The sequence below is a fragment of the Coloeus monedula genome (genome assembly GCF_965178545.1).
Source record: "Coloeus monedula genome assembly, chromosome: 4".
Classification (NCBI taxonomy): Eukaryota; Metazoa; Chordata; class Aves; order Passeriformes; family Corvidae; genus Coloeus; species Coloeus monedula.
Window position 1 is genome coordinate 13,488,681 of NC_138784.1, and position 19,005 is coordinate 13,507,685.

At 42.1% G+C, this 19,005-nt stretch overlaps 1 protein-coding gene across 1 annotated transcript; it reads right to left on the reverse strand.

Moving 5' to 3' along the window:
- Positions 1 to 404: 404 nt before the first annotated feature.
- PARVG (parvin gamma) lies at positions 405 to 16,339 on the reverse strand. The gene is made up of 12 exons (XM_082279769.1): positions 16,254 to 16,339; positions 15,682 to 15,746; positions 12,762 to 12,864; positions 11,678 to 11,818; positions 11,161 to 11,276; positions 10,271 to 10,326; positions 9,361 to 9,383; positions 7,334 to 7,395; positions 7,161 to 7,229; positions 6,198 to 6,299; positions 2,634 to 2,706; positions 405 to 697 (listed from the first exon to the last, which is right to left on the reverse strand). Exons 1-12 carry the CDS (start codon positions 16,330 to 16,332, stop codon positions 618 to 620), a joined length of 969 nt encoding a protein of 322 aa, XP_082135895.1. The 5' UTR covers positions 16,333 to 16,339; the 3' UTR covers positions 405 to 617.
- Positions 16,340 to 19,005: the final 2,666 nt, after the last annotated feature.

Below are 19,005 nucleotides of genomic sequence, written 5' to 3' on the forward strand. Positions count from 1 at the left end.
CTGAATGCCTTCTCCATATTCAAGCAAATGAGCACTGAAACATTTATCAAACACTTGGTAAGTTCAGATATCATTTTTGCTACCTATTAATTTGGTGTCCAATTCATGTCCTCTTGTCTGACAGCCACTGGCCACCTCTCTAAAGAGGATTTGGAGCTTCAAGTGTGTCTCAACCTTCCCACTTGGGTGGGTCTTTCTCCTCTCTAGTTTCCCAAATGACTTCCCAAAGCAGGAAAATGGGGAGGATGCAACAACTTTCAAATTCACCTTCAGGAGCAAAGAACGCAGAGTCCAGAATAAACACACATTTAATTTCTTTGCAGCATTAGGGGTACTCAGAGAAAACAGAAGGCAGGGTCTGGAACTAGAGCCACAGCCCCAGAATTACACAGTACACTGGCCATGGACACACATTTGCAGTTGCTCAGGCTGCATATGTGAAACCTTGCATGAGCAACATATTTGCTGTACAGTGTTAACACAGCAAGTGTCAAACACCAGTGCATGCCCAGAAACAGTGGCAAACGGAGCTGGGAATCCAGAAATCACACCAAGGCCTGCTAGGGAAAAAACAAACAAACAAACAAACAAGCAGCTCAAGCTCTTGGCCTTGTTCTTCATGCTTCTTTGGTCCCATATTTGGAATACAGGCAATACAGAACTCGCATTATAGCCTTCGTATCTCCGTTCACAATATCTGTGGGTACACAAAGCAGAGACAGCAGAAGGAGATGGGAAGTGTTAGCAATCCCTGGAACAGGATGAGACTGCACCTGCCAAAGACAATCTCCCGCCTTCCCCCAATTATAATGTGAACTTGGACAATTGAATTGCAACAGGAAGCAAAATAGGAACTACAGAGGTAGAAACTAATAATTTATTAAATTAACTTGAGGAAAAGGGACTTTTGCTGCACTCTCTTGCTGGAAGACAAAGGCAGATAATGCAGAGTAAGAAATAATTATTCACTAGAAAGAAACAGAGTAGATAATTTAATAGGGTTTTATCTTGAGGTTTTTTTATGATTATTCTATGTCAGGAATCATGTTGGAATTACCTGACACCTTTTTTTTTCCCCCCTGTAATATTTGCATGATGTTTTGCTGCCGTTGACTGCATTGGTTTTCGGTTTGGGGGTTTTTTGTTTGTTTGTTTAATTTAGTTTTCAGCTTCTTTCTTCTTGGCTATAAACTGCTCTTGTATTTAAAAATTGTAGTGGAAGAGGGTAATGGATGCAGAGGGTTTACTGTTCTTCTTACCATGCTGTAAATCACTGGGAGAAAGACTAACAAAGAAACACCAGTAAAATGAGATCCTTGAGGAATCTCAATAGTGTAGCTGTAGCAAGGACCCCTAAATCGTATTAAATTCACTCACTAGCTGAGGATTTCCCCAGTGAAGCTAAAAGACTCACGGATGTTGGCACCAGTAGTTCTTATACTGATCAACTCTGTGTTTGAGGCGGTGCAGAATAGCCAGAGGGGAGGAAGGAAAGCACAGATTTATCTCTTTTCACACAAAAGGTGGATCTCAGCATGGAGACCTGAGCCCACACAGATTACTCTGTTAATGTTCATATAAATAAAAGGTCTTTAGCTTTCCAGGCTCCTAGCTCTGTGCAGCACAGCAAAAAGCCCACAATTCATGAATGCCCAGCATGCAAACTGCCAACATCACCAAAGCATTAGTGGGAAAAGAGAACAAAAGGAAAAACAAAGGAAGCCCTAAATCCTCTCTTCCCCTCTCCATGATGCCATGTTATGTACCCAACATATGCACCCACTCACAAATAACTAACAGGGAGCTAGAACTGGAATAATGCTTTTTATTTTTAATAAAGATTTGACTTCCTTATTCAGCAACAAGCTTGTGGAGGAATGCTGGGATTATGTGCCCTGCAAGAGGTCAGCACCACCCATTAATTAACTACATCCCTCATCCCACCAGGAACTGGCACCAAATTTTTCTGTGGAGTATTTTAATTGGAAAATTGGATGGGTCCAAATGGAGCTTTTTTGTCTGTTTGTTTTTGTGGTGGAGAAAGAAAGAGAAGCATGCATGCACATTGATTCAGCGATGGAAACATTCACGTGGATGAAGAAGACCAAGATTCAGCTCCCAGGTCGGAACCAGGCATAAAAGCAATTAAAAACCTATAACTTTCATTTTCAGGAGACTGCCCCATCACTCTTCTGGGTTTGAATAGAGTGACCAGTGTTTCTGATTTTGCAGACATATTCTTCAAGGTATTGTCCCACAGAAACAAGCTTTTTTTTAATGCACTGAAAGTTTTTATGAGACAGGAAAATAGCTTTGCCTCCAGCTCAGCTGCTGTAATTGGAGCTGTCACTGGTTTAAATCTTTAACAAATACTGAATTACTAAACAGTTTAAGTTTAGTGTAAAGTTACTAAACTTATAATAATCTAACTTTTTTAGTATAGAAATAATGATTTTAAAAAAAAAAAAAGTTATTACCTCTACTATTCATTCTGCATGAGGAGCTGTAGGACAGCCATATAATGAAATGTGTCAGTGTCATTTTCAGAACCTGCTTCCTGCAATTACCCAAACTTTTGCTAAGCTGGGATATTAGCAATTCTATTCCAGGTAAGTTTGCATGTCATGACTCACCTTCAGAGTTCACAGGAAAATTCAGAAGACCTCCCTCTGCTAGCAAGTCCAATGCCAGGTTAACGTTGTGAAGCTGTTGGGGAGAGAGAGAGAGAGAGAGAGATTAATATAGCTGACAATATTTTCTAACCAACAGAAGGTTTTAGAAAGTATTTCTCTTGTAGCTGAAGACACTGATTCATAAATATGTACTCATATTCCTCTCCTTAGTTTCAATGGAGTGCTCTTCAGAATTTCTACCAATTATCATACAAAATTAGATGGATGTAAAATCCATCTCCAGAAAAACATGTCCCATGAGGTGGGCAGGAGAATCCATTTATTTAAAATAGACCTTGCATGTGAAAGACTTGTGTTAATGAATGTTTCCATGGGGAAAACAGGCTGGATTCCTAACTGGATCTAATGGACTCAGGGAGTTTATTTCTGGGTATTTTTTAACAATGCCCACATGCTTACCACACTTGGAACAAACCAAAAGGAAAAAGTTCTCTATATTTCATTCAGAATTGCAAAGATCCAGCATGCTTATGAGCTAGAAGTTTCTGCTGTACTTCTAAGGGTGTCCATTCACATTAACAGTAGCAACGATATCCTTAATAACACTCATCAGAAGTTAAGCATGTGTCTATGAATGAAGGCTGAGGGTTTTTTCTCATTTTTCCTCACTGCTTTTTCTCTCCCTTCCCCACATAAAAGCAGCACCACACACATCAGCAGTGGTTGTAGTCAATATTTTAGAAGTAATATCCCCTTCTAACAGCTTAAGGGCAGTTTACTTGGCTGGTAATTAGCAAGTTCCCTTCCTCTAAATGAGTAACAAGAACTGAATGAACTTCAGATTGTCTCTTCTTGCCTTCCCTGAGCTACTGGGCAATTTATCCTTTGGGACGCTGCTGTTCCCTGTTGTGTTGTGACAACAAGCACAGGAGTCCCCCATGCATAAGCCCAGCAAAACCTCTGTGCTCTGAAGTGAAGCAGCAGATTTGTGTTTCACCTGGTTCTCTGGCTTACAGTAACTAAGACTGCCTGTTTGGATCCAGGTTTGTTTTGTTCCTCTGATAGTCAGCAGCCGGGAGAGCTTAAGACCATAGAGCTCTGCACAGTTTGTCGGTCAGAATGAGTAAATCAAATGTTTCCTTAGTGAACCAGCACAGGCCAAAAGGGCACATTTCCCTCTCTGGAATGCATTGGAGATTTTCGAGGAATGACAACACGCACATTTCAAAAAGCATCCTCAGACAGAAATACCAATTATTACCCAAGAAAGGAAAGCCTTGCAAAATAAGGTGCTTTGTCCAGCTGTGCTTCCAGACTCAAAGGAGCTGGACAGTTTTCTAGGATTTACTGCTGGACAGCAGTCAGGACATTTGGGGTGTCTCAGCTCTGGGCCCGTTTTGGCAAAAGTACCAAGTTCACACAGTTTTGATAAGCACACGAGCCCTCCTTCATCATCATCTTAATCTCCTGACTGCAGAGATTTCACCCCTAATTTCAGCCTGAACTATTTTGTGATCGTATTCTTTGTCACAGACTATACACACCTTTCTACACTCACAAGCACCCAGAGCTGCACTTCTTTACAGCTACTTATAACTGCCCTTTTTTTGGCAATAAACACCCCAAAAAAACCTGCAGCAAACCCACCCACATGCAGTGTTGTCTTCTTGCACCTCAAAATTGATCCTCTCCTGAATTTCAGTCACGGAATGGTTTTGGTCAGAAGGGACTGTAAGGTGGATGCACCACACTGATCCCAACAGTGCATGTGGTTGTCATCATTCTCACAACAAATGAGATCTTTTAAATCCCAGCAAAGGGTACATCTTTATCCTTTACTGCACCAATTAACGTCTAAAATGACATGGAGTTAGAAAGCACTGAACTGAAAGACATGTTTTGTGTACGAATGACAGCTGAACTATGGTCCATCGATATTTTCAGTTGTAGTGTCATGCCACTTTTCGTCTTGTAATGAGCATCAGAGGAGAAACAAATGGTAAATACCACTGTGGCAAACTGTTCAACAGTAAGTCCAGTCCTTGGGAGTAACTTTGCTACAATGAAATTACTACAGTGTAAAGAATTGTACTGAAGCAGTAACCAACTCCATTGTACTCTTCTCTGATGCCAGTAAGAACTAGTAAGTCTGAGCTTTGATTTGTACCAGAATTTTAGGGCTATCTCATTTCCAGAAAGAAATCTGTGAGGCTAGAATAGGGCTGAACCAAAAAGAAAATGGTTATTTATGAAATTTTAACTGAGAAAATATTCAGTGACCTCCTCTGAATAAAGCTAATGGAAACAGTAAAAATTTCTGTCCAACTCAATGGGAACAGACCAAATGATTTTGAAAATCATTTCAAAATCTGAGTGGAAGAGAAAAGGAAGAAAAACAACTCTAGGGAAATGCTTTGATTATGTCTGATTCAACCCCTCAAAATGTATTTTCCCTGTTCTTAGATTTAAAAAAAAAAAAAAAATCTGTTTTTCCTAATTCATTAAACAGTTACCAACTGACAGCAACGAAATTTTGACAACATTTGAACCTAGGTCTCAAACAATTGTGCTTTTAAACTTTCTGATGGAAAGCTCCATGGGAATATTTATTTGTTAATATAGGACCTCTGAGAATTTTCATTACAAATAAATATTGCCCAGGGGTATTAACTGTGCTAAGGTTGGGAATAAGATGAAAGCTTCATCTGTGTGGGGAAGCTGTAATGCAAACCATGCCAGAGGAGAGATTTTCTTCTCTGGCAGCTCTCAAGTAAAAAAGATCTGACACATTTCACTTCCAGAGATTTGAGCACAAACCAGGAAAAATAGTTAGACTTTCAAGATTTTCAGAACTATTCAGTGACCCAAATGAAAAAGCCTATCCTCACCAGAGACAATCTGAAAATACCTCAAATATCTCAAAATATATCAACATTCCAGACCTGTGGAGGAGGCAGCCCAGCACACACTTCCCTCTGGCTGGTGACAGCTTTTACTTTTAAAGCACAGATGAAATCTGCCTGGTAGAGGTGGAAAAAGGTGCCAAGCAGGTCTGGCTGAGTATGTTACAGCCCCCAGCCTCGGGGGAGGAAAGGATGTAAACACTCAAGAGCTTCCCAAACACAGAAGGGGCCTTCAAAATGTCTTGATTAAGGTATATTTTTAGGGCAGCATAAAGAGACCCACAGGTATCAGTTCTGCTACGCAAGAGGTGTCATCCTCTTCAAATCCTTGCTTGCAGGACAGACTGGTAGAAGAGAACACACCCATTCCCCACCACACAGAGCCCTGGATTTCACCAGAAGGCTGCAGAAGCATGGCCATGCCAAACAAATGCAAGTAACAGGTGTTTGCCTCCTATGAGATGCTAATTTTGAAGAGGACACCGACCTGTTCTGAGGTATTTTGACAGCACCGAGTGCCTGTGTTGGCACTGTCCCAACCCCCCCCCCCTCCTGCAGACGCTGTGGGCACAGGACCTCACACTCAGCAGCAGCAGTGGAAGGAAGAGGCAGAACACACAGTTAGATGGCTCAAGCTCTAAATAATTACAGAACAACCTACCATCTCTGTGGTGCTGGCCGGGGTCAGGAAGAAACTCCTTAAATTCAGAAAGTAACCCTCTAGTTGTCCAGTTAAGAGAAGTAAGATAACTCCATCTGAAAACTAGATAAGAATTGCCTGAAAATTATTTGGCTTTAGTAAACTATTCCAGTAAATGCCATTCTAGCAATAAAGGAATTTAAATGTTACTCGGGCAAGCAGACCAGACAGCCCAATGACTCAGCTCCCTCAACCTCTTCCACAGTGAACTTCATATTTCCTTAGATAAGGCTCCCAAATTCATACCTGTGAAAATACAGCCTTGTACAAGGACAGCTATTAAAACAAACTATTCCAAATATGAAAACACTTCAGATGAGCACAAATGCATACGTATAAATAAAAGAAAATTGTGCTTAGTGATGTATGACAGAACACCTGAAAACCTTCTTTTCTTACAGTTGCCCACTGGGAAATCCCAGTAGAGCACCCTGTTCACCAGAGCCCAGGGAGGTGATCCTGAGATGCCTGTGGAGCACTTCTCTTGCAATTTCATGCTCTAAAGAAGCTCTACATTCAGAGGATGGGACTTTGAAATGTGATAAAAATAAGGCCTTCATACCACGAAGAAAATGCAGCATCAACAATCACTAAGTACAGCAATCAACTTGGCTTTCATTTTAATGCTCAGAACACCTTCATTTCCATCCTGACAAAGAGAGCACCCTTAGGAGCTGGGCAGACTCTGAAAATTACTCCCTGTAGCATTACAAGGGCAGCACTCAATACAAAGGTTGTATTTTTGCATTAATTATTAGCTTCAGAAACTTCAGAGACTGAAGCTTGATATCTTAACCTAAACCCAGAAATCATTATGTTGCCAGATTTCCAATTACTGTAATAAAAAGGAGAATTCCTAATGGTGAGAGGAAACACCCAAATGGCTGACAAAACATGGGTAACGTGTAGCTTGGAGCACACTACCTGAGATTCGATGTCTCTCACATTTAATCCTAATTTTCCAACATGCTGGTCGACAAATTGCAAAAGTGCCTGAAGAAAAAAGAAAGGGAAGAAAGGGGGAAGGAAAAAAATAACTTTTTCGGTATTCAAGTTTGGCCTAACAGATTTTGATGTCTACTAAAAAAGTAAATTACCTTTTTTACAGCATCCAGTTTATCTGGAGCACAGCTAAATAATTCATCAAAGGCATCATCTTCTGTATCAAAACAACATTAATTGATTTTATTTTGAATAACTGACAGATTAGAGCTTTAATGTGGCTCCAAAAGGAGAAAGGTATTTACAACTTACAAGCCAAGGAGGAAAAGAGTAGCAGGGAGGCAGAGAAAGATGCTGCTTTTAAATTTATCAGAGGACAGGATGACAGGCTTCCCTTCAGCCTGACCACATCAGACAAAGCAATTTACTTCATTCAGCTCTGTAATTTTCACCTGCAGAGGTTCTCCGTTTGTGCTGCCACCAGTCTGAGCACTGGCCAAGTTTCACATCACTACGGTTTATCTCTTTTCACTTATATTTTTTTTAACCCTGAACCTCTGGGATAAAATACAGGGAGCAGGGAAGAGCTGTATGTTGTACTGCTCTCCCCAAACAGAAACATCTGTGACACTGAATTTGCAGAAAAAAACCCTCCTCCTTCCTTCAAAAAACCACAAGCAAGATATGGAGACACTGCCCTTCCTCTGAATATTCAGAGACCTCAAAAATGGCCAGTTCTGCCACCCAGTTTGAAGTGGGCAACGAGCTGGTGCCAGCAGAGCTGTGCCAGAGAACTAGCAGGAGTCTAAAGGCTTCCAAGGAAATGAGATCCATCCAAGCGCCAGCCTCACCTCCCCTTTCTGCCCAGGTGCAGCAAAAGCAGGATCCATCTCCTCACCCGGCCACAACACGGCTCTGGTTCAAGCATGAGCAAAGTGTTTGAAACACCCCGAGCAACGAAAAGCACACTGGCAGCACAATTAAATGGAGAACCAGTTTCTACAGCACAGAAAAGCAAAGGCAGCTTGGCTGGAGGGAAATTCCTCCCAAGAGACAGTGACAGAGAAACCTCCTGTGTGAAAGGGTTTCCTCAGGTTTCTCTGTTCTGCCTGTTTGGGGGTTGCTGCAGGAGAAGTGTCAGGGAATAGGTGAATCCATCACACAAATCACAGAGAGCCCTCTTCTGGAGCCACGCTTTGGGATTTCTCTCTTTGCTAAGAAAGCTGTGTCAAAAATAGAGAGAGAGCATCTTGAAGAGTGAATTGCAGATTTCTCTTCCCAGCAGAATCAGCCCACTGAAAGAAACACCTAATTATGGGTTGGGGTTTTTTCTTTTTCTTTTCTTTTTTTTTTAAATTTTCTTCTTTTTTTTTTTGTTTGGGGCAGGGGTGAGTGATGGAGTTTTTTTCACAATTTCAGCCCACACTAGAGAACACTCAGTGGAATAACTGATAACTACATATTAAATGATATAGTTTGCACCTCTGCAAAGGATGAAAATGCCAAAATAAAGGGCACAGCAGAGAATTCAAGCAGTTGCCTTGGTTCTCTGGGGATGCAATGTGCTCCTTTGCAGCAGGCAAGAGCAGCTCATGCTGAAGCCTGAGCAGTGCCCAGACCTTCTGCAGGCTTTGCACACATGGACATTTTTCACCTCAAGTGTTTCCCAGCCCTCAAAAGCCCTAAGGGTAAAAGCTCTGGGGACGCTGGCTTGACTGAGCTGCCATCCACAACTGAGTACCAATGGATTTCAAAATCTCATTTGCAAACTGTGGGAAGGAAAGTACATTAAACTGGTAGCAACAGGAACCACAATTCTGAAGCCTTTATAAATAGTTCCAACAGTGAACATGGTCCATGCACAAATCCAAGCTGCATTTTGTCCCCAGACAGGTTTCTTTTTTGGGTCATCAACCCACCTTCATGTCCTGTCTCCCCACCATCACTCATTGCCTGTAGTCCACAGGCAATGTGACCACCCAATTGCCAAGCTGCATTGTGTTGCTATGAACAGGCATTAACAGAAGACATTTGGAGAAAAACACTGGGAAAAAAAAAAATCCATGAATCTCCATTAACTTTAGTGGGAGCATACTGATTTTATCATGAGGTAAAAATGGATCAGGACATGGTGTATAAAAGCACATAATGAAACACTGAACTTGGCAATGCCAGCACTTACTTGACTGCGCTTCTACATTCTCTCTAGAAGTGCAATAAAAAGCAAGAATTAGAAAAATGATTCAGCTGACTTGATCTTATTCATAAGCTTTGCTTATCTGCTATCTTGTAAAGCAGGAGATAGAGTTCAAAGTGGCATTAACTTTATGTCAGAGTGACTTTCCAACAGACATTTTTAAGTACACTCCATATTTGTGTAGGGTCTTGGAAGCATATGAGATTTTAACTGGCCCACACACCAATGAACATTTATTTTACAAGCACAATCCTCAATATCCTCTTCCAATAAGCTGCTCATGATATTAGAGCTTGAAGATGTTCTGGCATATAAAAAATGGTAGCAGGAAAACCTCTTTCTAGTCCTTAGAATGATGCTCATATTTTTTCAGTATATAAATGATATCCTACTACTTAACTCCTTTAATAATGACAGTACCTCACACACTCAGCAAGCTAAAACATTTCTTCCACAGTAAAATAAGAAAAGAACTGCCTCCTTTCTCTTTATTTAAAGACACAACAACAACAAATTAAAACTGGATTTAAACCTTTGTGGCTTTAGAAAATCTCCAATTTAGTCTGGCACAGGTAAGTTTACAGTACTGGAATTTTATTACTATATTTGCTATGAAATTTCATGGCAATGACAAATGCTAAGCTTCAGAAATAATCATAAATATTGCTTTGGAGAAGTTTTTATATAGAATAAATAAAGGTATTGCACCATAATGCCAAATGTGAAGAGGGGGAAAAAAAGGAAAGAAACCAGAGAAATAACTCACATGCATATGCATGTCTGGGCTTACACCTTTTTCATCATCATGATCCCAGCTACTTTTTGTAAGGGGGAACACACCCACAGTGTTTCATTTCTGATTGACAGTGTAAAAACCAGATATATCCCCTCTTACTTGTTTTCTGTGATATATTCCACCGCATTTGATGTCTTTAATCCTGTGGAGGTGGTCTGTTGAAAGGACAATAAACAATGTCGGGTTTGTCACACAAAAAAAATTTTATAAACAAGAATGAGGCTTTCATGACCTGTTTGCTGCCTTAAGTGATTATCAGAGGGCATTTACTCAATAACTCCAGTACAATTAGTACAGGTACTTTGAGAGGTTTCTGCTTCCTTCTGCTCTCTTCAGTCTCCAACAGGAAATCTCTTACTTCAGCATCAGAGGAAGTCCTTGGGGTTTGCTGCTCCTCCCTTTCAGGCAGTTGAAAACATTCTGTGTTTACATGCTGGTGGTGCTAATTTTTGAAATTATATCCCAAATTGTGGGATATTTGATATTCTCCTACAGTCTCAGAATTGACTTAAAGAAACCAAACAGAGGAAGAAAGTGTGCAGATAACTGCTTGTAGAGAAAAATACCAAAGTGTGACCCCAATGGAAGGGGAGTAAAAACTCCCATCACCTAAAGAAAGAAATCTTCAGCATTAAAAAAAAATATTATGATTTATGAATACAAGCTTCTATTTTAAAACATTTAGAGATAGTAACAGAAGAATTTCTTCATTTTCTTCTTTACAGAGATCAACAGCTACTTTCAGTTTGGACCATTCCTTTGTTTGACTGAGGAAGAAAAACAGCATCGTGCTTCTCCCCTTTTAAAGGCAGACTATCCTAAGTGAAAACTAAATCTAGTTCAACAAACTCAGAAATTGAAAGGCATGGTTCACAGAACACACAAGTATCTCTTTCACAGCTGCACACACATTTCTCCTAATTCTAAGCAGATCAGCCTTCTGAAAGGACTCTAGGGTCTACTGTAACAAACACTGAGACTACAAATACCTCGATGGTGATTGTTTCCACTTGAACGTTTGGAGGCAGAGCCAGGTTGGGTTTGAAGTGCTTTGCTATTGCAACCAGGAGATGCAGTGTGCTCAGTAAGTCCTTTGCCAAGATAGCTGTTGAGTGTAAAGGAAGAAAACAATGCTCAGTGTGTAAAACAAGTGAACTTCCCTCCAACATCATGAATTCTCTCTATGCAGAGGACCCCAAAGTCATGGAGGGCCATAACACAGGTGGGACATCAGACTGGGGTTTATACAACATCAAAATTTAGCTACAGTACAGCTTAAAAGTGAGACATACAGGGATGCTGAGGGCTCTTAAGTGGTCCACAAGCCACACACTTAAAGGAGGCAGACCCAGGCAGGGTCAGATATTTCTGTCTCACTTTTGATTCAACTAGTAATTGAAAACAGGTTGTTTAATTACTGTTCTGGCAGTACACTCCCTCACAGCAGCCTTATAGCACAGGAAGCCTGTGATGGATAATTTTCTTCAATTTCACTTCTGCACCTACATTCCACACTCCATTTCAGCTGACTTTCTTCCAGCTGCAAACACTTGGCCACGGCTTCCATAATCACAGAGAGTTTCTGTCGCTGTTTTTTTTCTGTTAATGCAATCTTGTCAACATCCAGCTTGAGAGAGCCTAAGTTTTCTTTTACAGAGGGTCCATAGGAAGTAGAAGAATGCATTTCAACATCATTGTAGGGAAAAAGAAAGTGATTAGAAACATAAAATGACAGCAAAGCACACAAAGTCTTGTTTTAAATGTTCAGTACCATTCATAGCTCTGCAAGGAGAGGACTCAAGTCAGTCCTTGTAGCATCATCCCCCAGCCCTACCACTTTACATTCCTTCTACAGAAATTGAAGGAGTGAGTCCTTCCTGTAGATAGTGTACAAAGTCAGTATCAACTCATATATAGAAGAAATCCCAGCTCATCCTCAGGCAATTAAATTATGAAAATCAGCCAATCCTGCTCAGATTGCTGCTCTCAGCCTCGGTGGAAAGGAGATAGATTTGAAAGATGTCCCCAAAGAGAGCAAAAAGGGACAAAAAAAGTAGTAGGGACAGGAGAGATGGAGAAATAGAAATAGATAACAGGCTGCTCCAGGAGGTTACATCTTTATACAAGCAGCACATAGTGCCAAAAGCCTCTTAGATTTTTACCAGTTCCAGTACCAGAACAGTTCTTTAGACCCAGAGCTTTCAATTTTTTTTTTTTTTTTTTTTTTTTTTAAGGCAGGAAAAGGTATATTACAGTGCTGATTCCATCCAATGTTTCTGGTAGCACCACAAGCCACCTTTGTGCTCCTGGCTTACAAAATCTTCCTTCCTTTCAAAAGCACTGAATTTCACACTTCATAGTTAACCTTTTGATTATCTCAATGAGCAGCTAATAAGAATTTCTTAGAAGTAAAATAACCATGTAAAACAATAGTGGGAATTTGTTCAGAATTGTGATTATCACAGCTGACCCCCAGTGCAGTGAGAAGTGATGGCAGGTCCCCGCTACTGCGACTCCTGAGGTTTATCCTCTGACTGGAAAGTTCCTCCATGAGATGTCTGCAAGAACTAAACTCAAAGGAGCAGCTCACCCAGGAGATGATGAAGTACCAGCCCATCATACAGGTCTTCTTCCAGACTTTTAACTACTATGTGCTCCTCTTTCAGGGTTTTGTTAATCCACTCAATCAAGAACTGCAGGGGAAAGCAAAGCAATCTTATTCCTGCTGTTTAGACAGTACAGCACTCGGTGCTATATTCTGTTTCACCTCTCTCTTATCTCACATCTTGGTTTGCTTTCAATCTCCACCTCCTTTGTGCTTTTTGGTTGTTTTTTTAAAGGGTTAGTTCTTCCTAATTTTCAAGTGAGATAGACATCTCACTAGTTATATTCTGATGAACTCTGTTATACAGCTGGGGAGAGAGACCCTCTTCCCGCTTCCACCAGGGAAAAGGCTGCACAGTACACTTCCCATCCCCTGCCTTCATCACACATCACAGAATTCACACAAATTTAACTGCCAGGCAGAAGTTTGTAAGAAAAGAGGCTTCAGTCATTCTGTGGGTAGTTTCTTGTACTCATCCATGCTACTAGCACTCCTCCCTCTCATCTCCTGTTTTTTGTTTTCTTTTTCTTTCTACAATATTGTACCACCCGATCTCCAAATACCTTGCTTGGAACTTTCCTACATGGCAGTCCTCCCACTGGCCTTCCAATATCCTTCCTGCCTTTGCAAGGGGAAGCTGCTCAGGAAGCCAAGGTCTGGCTACAAAGGGAGAGGAACCACATGTGGTCCTAGACAGGAGAACAAAGCAGCTCCTCAGCACTTCTCCAAGCATGTGTTTTATTCACATGTGTTGAGAGAAAGGGAACATGACCTGGCGAAGCAGAACAACAAAGCAGTAACCCCAGCTGGCTGTCAACATGAACATCCCTCTTGTAAGAGGGAAGGGTATTGCTTGTATTGCTGGGATTGCTATGAGTGAGTGTCTGGAGTGGATAATATCCTTCTCACTTGCTGTAAACAGAGGAGAAAATTCATAGCAGATTCTTGTAAGCTCGCCAACATTAACAAAAGTGTAAGAAGGGCTTGAAAAGAAAAGTTTCTGAGATGCTTGAAACTGCACAAGAAATAAAGAGGCCTGAATTGAGAAGCTGTCAAACTGTAATACATGTCCTCTGATAAGAAATATCAAGAGCAGAAAGCTGTGCTCTTCAGCTGATGCTTGGTGACACTTTGGATGTGTGAGGAGTAGAGCAGTACCCCAAGCACAAGAGTACAGCCAGAGGGAAGTCAGAAAAGCAGCAAGTACTGCTGGGTACAGACCTATGACACCCCTTCTTTTCTCTCCCAGGTCAACACAGCCACATCCACAGCCTGCAGCTCACACAGTTCTGCTTTCTGTCCAGTTGTGGGGGCCCCACTCAGGTGCAGAGCAGAGCCTTGTGTCTAAAAATGAGTAAACAGGGAAAGCAGAAAGGGAATACTTCCAGAAGTTTGCTGCTGGCTTCCAAATGTACCCATCTTCTATGCAGCTGGATATTTATAGCAACTACAGGGAGCCATTTTGTATTTCTCAGTTCTCCAGAGCCACCTCAAAATGAAAATGCAGTGAAACAGTCTCTCTCCCACGAGAGTTTCTTCACTTCCCCTGTTCTTCCCTTGAAGATTCCTCCCTGTCCCTGTCTCCATCCCAGCTGCTTCTCTAGAGAAGCCATCAGATCTTTAGATTAAGAAAGCAATCAAGGGGCACTGATGGGTACCCAGAGGACTTTGTCTCCCTCAGGACACAATTTCCATCTCCTCATCACCCAACAAAAAGAAATTAAGACAGTGATGACCATCATTTCAGGAATCTCTGACAGGAAATGGATTAAGCACTGAAGCTCACAGAAATCTTCATAACTGAGGAAAACTCTTCATTTTTGGCTGTCTTGAAATAACAAATCCAGTCTTTCTGTAGACAACAAAATTGCATTTTGCAGCACCACCTTTCAGACTTTCCCTTTTGAATAACAATATTTTGAAAGCCTGACACAAAATCAAATCTTTTTGATCAAATGTGCACAAATACCTAATACAGAAACACACCTACCTACATGTTTATAAATGCTACAAAATGCAAACAGCACAGACCTTAAGCTGCTTTTTGTAATATTTATAACAATTTCAGCACCTCCATAATGCAAGGAGTGCTGGTCTCATAAGACACATGCCATTTTCCTTCCAGGAAATGTCAGTACTTGGACTGTGCTGGTAGAGAAACACAGTGATTGAACACACCGGGGAGACCTCTAAATTAGATGGAAATAAAGTACTTGCCTGTGGAATAGGATTCATCCTTCACAGTTACCTCAAGCAGACAATACAATGGCCTGAAAGCTTTTATCCTGAATTCCTGGTGACTTGCATACACTTCATCCTATCCCCCTCTGCTCTCTGCTAACCTTGCCAGCTGAGCCAGCTGCTGGTGAAGGCTGTCACAAGTCAGTAGAGCAATCCTAAATGTTACCATGGGATCAGTGCAGCAAACCTGCACCTGCCTGCACATCTCTCTTCAGTCACAGCAAATGCTGACATGGGTCTGCTTGTGGTCCCAGCCCAGTGTTTCAGCTGGATTCTCATTGCTGTTACGTTATCATCACAATGAAAGAGCAACTGGGCACTTCTGGTGTGGCTCACCCAGCAGAGGTGTCACATCAGAAGCCACTCAGGTTTATATCTGCACTCCACACCCAGCAGTGGTCACTGCATTGGAAGCTTGATCCTGTATGGCCCCAGCCACCTTGACACCGTGCTGAAACAAAAGCCCTGCTTCACTTGTGTGGAGCCCCAATGCCAAAAGCAGAGCTCATTCCCATCTGTAGAGAGTGGGGAACTGGGGTCAGGGAGCTGGGCAACTTAGTGGGCTGAAAGAGGTTAAAGAACCAGGTCCTTTGTTTCCTTTAACACAACAGGTTGAAACAACTGGTGAGGTGAGAGTTAAAATATGCAGTAAATGAAGTGGTACCAGTTTCAATTCTTCCAGTTTGGGGCTTTTCCTTGAGGTTGGTTTTATGAGTTTCCTCTTCTCACCTATGGAAGGAAGCAAACAAGATCCCTCATAATTATCAGATATGACTAAAGTAAGTTTGTAGCTAAATCTCCTACCAGTTTCATATTCCAAATATGGCTAATTGCCATATGTAGAAATATTCTTTTTTTTGTTTTAACTAATTCCCCGTGAGCAAGAAACTGGTATAGCAGACTATTAAGTCTGTGGTTGGAAATTATGCTTCAGTGTACTCCAAATCAGTAAGATCTAGATGGACAATTCTGGAAAGAGGAAAACACAAACTTGGTCAGATTCTTATGTGTGAAACTTAAATTTCAGTTAAAGAACCAGCTGGACTTTGTGTTGCTTCTTCATGATCTGCCCCCAAAGAGTCAGCAGCCAAATACACACACAGAGCTTACTCATTTCTGGTACAACCATGGGATCACTGCTGAAAAATACACAATTCATTTGTACAGCACGTTTTCTGTTTGGCCTTTCAGGTGGTTCTTTGGCCTTTTTTCTGTCCTGGTTCATAAAGCACAAACCTTTAGCAATGACATCCTCAGTTAGGAATCGATCAAGTGTAGAAGGCTGTGTAAATGCATTTAAGAAGTCTGGATCCATTGTTTTTAATCACTCCTGGTAAACTGGTAAAAAACATAGGGGGGAAGGGAACATGAGTAAAGTAATGTAAAGATCAAAATTAGTGCTAAGAAGAAAACAAACAAACCGAAGGGGTTTTTTATTGGTTACTATTTCATCATTAGCTGCTTTAAAATAAAATCTAAAAATATATTTAAATGTGTACAAAGAAAAAGAAGATATAAACAGTTTTAATTTTTTTCTGTTAATCATCAAAATATAAGAAAAAAGACCTGAAGTACTAAAACTTGCTTTAAGTACATCTAAATCCATTTTCCCTTTATTGGATATTATTAGTATTAGACAAGTAAAATCCTCTTTCAACTGAAGTGAAAAAGAAGCTTTCAGTCCCTACGTATTAATGGATATGTGCTAGAAAGTACAAAAACTACCAATACTTAAGGAGTATTAAATCAAGAACCCAGTAGTTAAATTACTGTCACAAGTTTATAAATACAAGCAGCTTTCTTTATTAAACCAGCTGGTACAGCTGTGGGGAAACAAGGACAGATGTTGGAATCTGAATAGCCTCTTACAAACTCCAGTACAGAGTCATAGAATCACTTAGATTGGAAAAGACCTCTAAGATCATTGAGTCCCACTAAACTAAACCACATCCCAAGTGCCACATCTGCATTGCTTTTGAATCTCTCCAGGGATGAAGACTCCGACACTTCCCTGGGCAACCCCTTCCAATGCAAAAATTTTCCCTCTTGATGTCCAACCTGAACCTCCCCTGGCACAGCTTGAGGCTGTTTCCTCTCCTCCAGTCCCTTGTTCCCTGGGAGCAGAGCCTGATCCCCCCTGGCTGCTCCCTCCTGTCAGGGAGTTGTGCAGAGCCACAAGGTCCCCCCTGAGCCTCCTTTGCTCCAGGCTGAGCCCCTTTCCCAGCTCCCTCAGCCCCTCCTGCTGCTCCAGCCCCTTCCCCAGCTCCGTTCCCTTCTCTGGACACGCTCCAGCCCCTCAATGCCTTTCTTGTCCGGAGGGGCCCAGAGCTGCCCCAGGATCTGAGGTGTGGCCCCAGCAGTGCCCAGCACAGGGGACAGTCACTGCCCCGGCCCTGCTGCCACCCCATGGCTGGCACAGCCCAGGTGCCATTGGCCTCTTGCCCCCCTGGGCACACCTGGGCTCATGTCCAGCCGCTGTCCCCAGCAGCCCCAGGGCCTTTCCCAGCTTTCCAGCCCCTCTGCCCCAGCCTGGAGCTGCAGGGGGTTGGTGTGACCCAAGGCAGGACCGGGCCCTCGGCCTTGTGGACCCTCAGACCATCGGCCTGGGCCCATGGATCCAGCCTGTCCAGATCCCTCTGCAGAGCCTTCCTGCCCTCCAGCAGATCCACACTCCCACCCAGCTGGGTGTTGTCCATGAACTGACTGGGTGTGCACTCCATGCCCTTGTCCAGGTTATCAATAAAGATATTAAGCAGGACTGGCCCCACTACTGAGCCCTGGGGACACCACTTGTGACTGGTCACCATCTGGATTTGACTCCATTCCCCACCACTCTCTGGGCTCGGCCTTCCAGGCACGCAAGAAGCAAGATGGTTCTTCATAACCTAAATGCGCATTGATTTAATTGCCAGAAATCAGAATTACTTACTGCAACTGTACTGTGGCCTGCAAAGGTGAAGGAAATTACAGGAGGATGAGGGCTCTTGACACTCATAGCAGAGCATGGTTTACTCCATATCTGTTCTAGCAGGAGTAAGAGAACTCATCCTTCCTAACAGCCCAAAAATCTCTGGAAGTCAGAGCAGAGCAGATGTGATGACCAGGAAGACTTTTACACTCCTCTGAGTCATCAAATCCCAGCTGCTGCTGGGCACAGGGTACCTGGGGCTCAGCTCTCTGACTGGGAGTGCTGCTGTTTGTGAATGGGAAATGCTCTCTCTGAAGTTCAGAGCTACTGGGCCACTGTAGGAGAGGGGATGTTGGCCGGTTTTGTGCTTTTTTTAACAGAAAATGAGATGCTCCATATTAGAGGCTCCCTCGGGAGAGGACTCCCACTCTCTGCCCAGGGTACCCACATTGGGAGCCCAGTCTCCTAAGGCTTCCTGTGAAATTAGTGGGAATGTTACCTTTAAAGAGCAATCCAGACCATTTAAATGAGTAGCTAAACCTAGCTTTAGGAATGGAGTTCCCTCCATTCTGTTACCAGAGACAGCCCTGGCTACTGCTGCAGGTGCCTGAAGTGAGATACTCCCATGACCCAGAGCAAGGCACCTGCTGAAAATGCTGTGGCACAGAACATCTCCAAAGTGGTATTCCTCTGCTTGATATCTTTATACACCACAGTGGTAGCTTCACAGCAGCACAGTGCTGCTCTGAAGGCGTCCACATATTTCTTACAGCTCCAGTCAAAGTGCATTCTGAACATGTGTTTTAATACAGATTTTGCCAAAGCTGAGAATATTGGTAGAAAATAGCAACTGGGTGCTTTTGCACATCAATCTGGTAAAACAAATTGCTACAAAACTGCCAGCAAGGCACTAGGAGAAAGGGTCACAAGAGAATTAATTTCATTATGGTGGTGGCAAAACTGAATGCTATCTTTAAAAAGGTGCTTGATATAAAAAGATAGGAGAAATAGAGTGATATAGTGCCTGAGGAACAACTGAACTATCTGAGATAAGACTCCCCAGATGAAATTAACTGAGAA

Excerpts from the sequence above, each read along its gene's own strand:
- PARVG (XM_082279769.1), bottom strand. The coding sequence starts at position 16,332 with ATGGATCCAGACTTCTTAAATGCATTTACACAGCCTTCTACACTTGAT. Across the intron at positions 12,865-15,681 it reads AACTGGAAGAATTGAAACTG|TTCTTGATTGAGTGGATTAA; the intron begins GTACCACTTCAT and ends TTTCCCCTGCAG. Across the intron at positions 9,384-10,270 it reads GAATATATCACAGAAAACAA|AGAGAATGTAGAAGCGCAGT; the intron begins GTAAGAGGGGAT and ends TTGCACTTCTAG.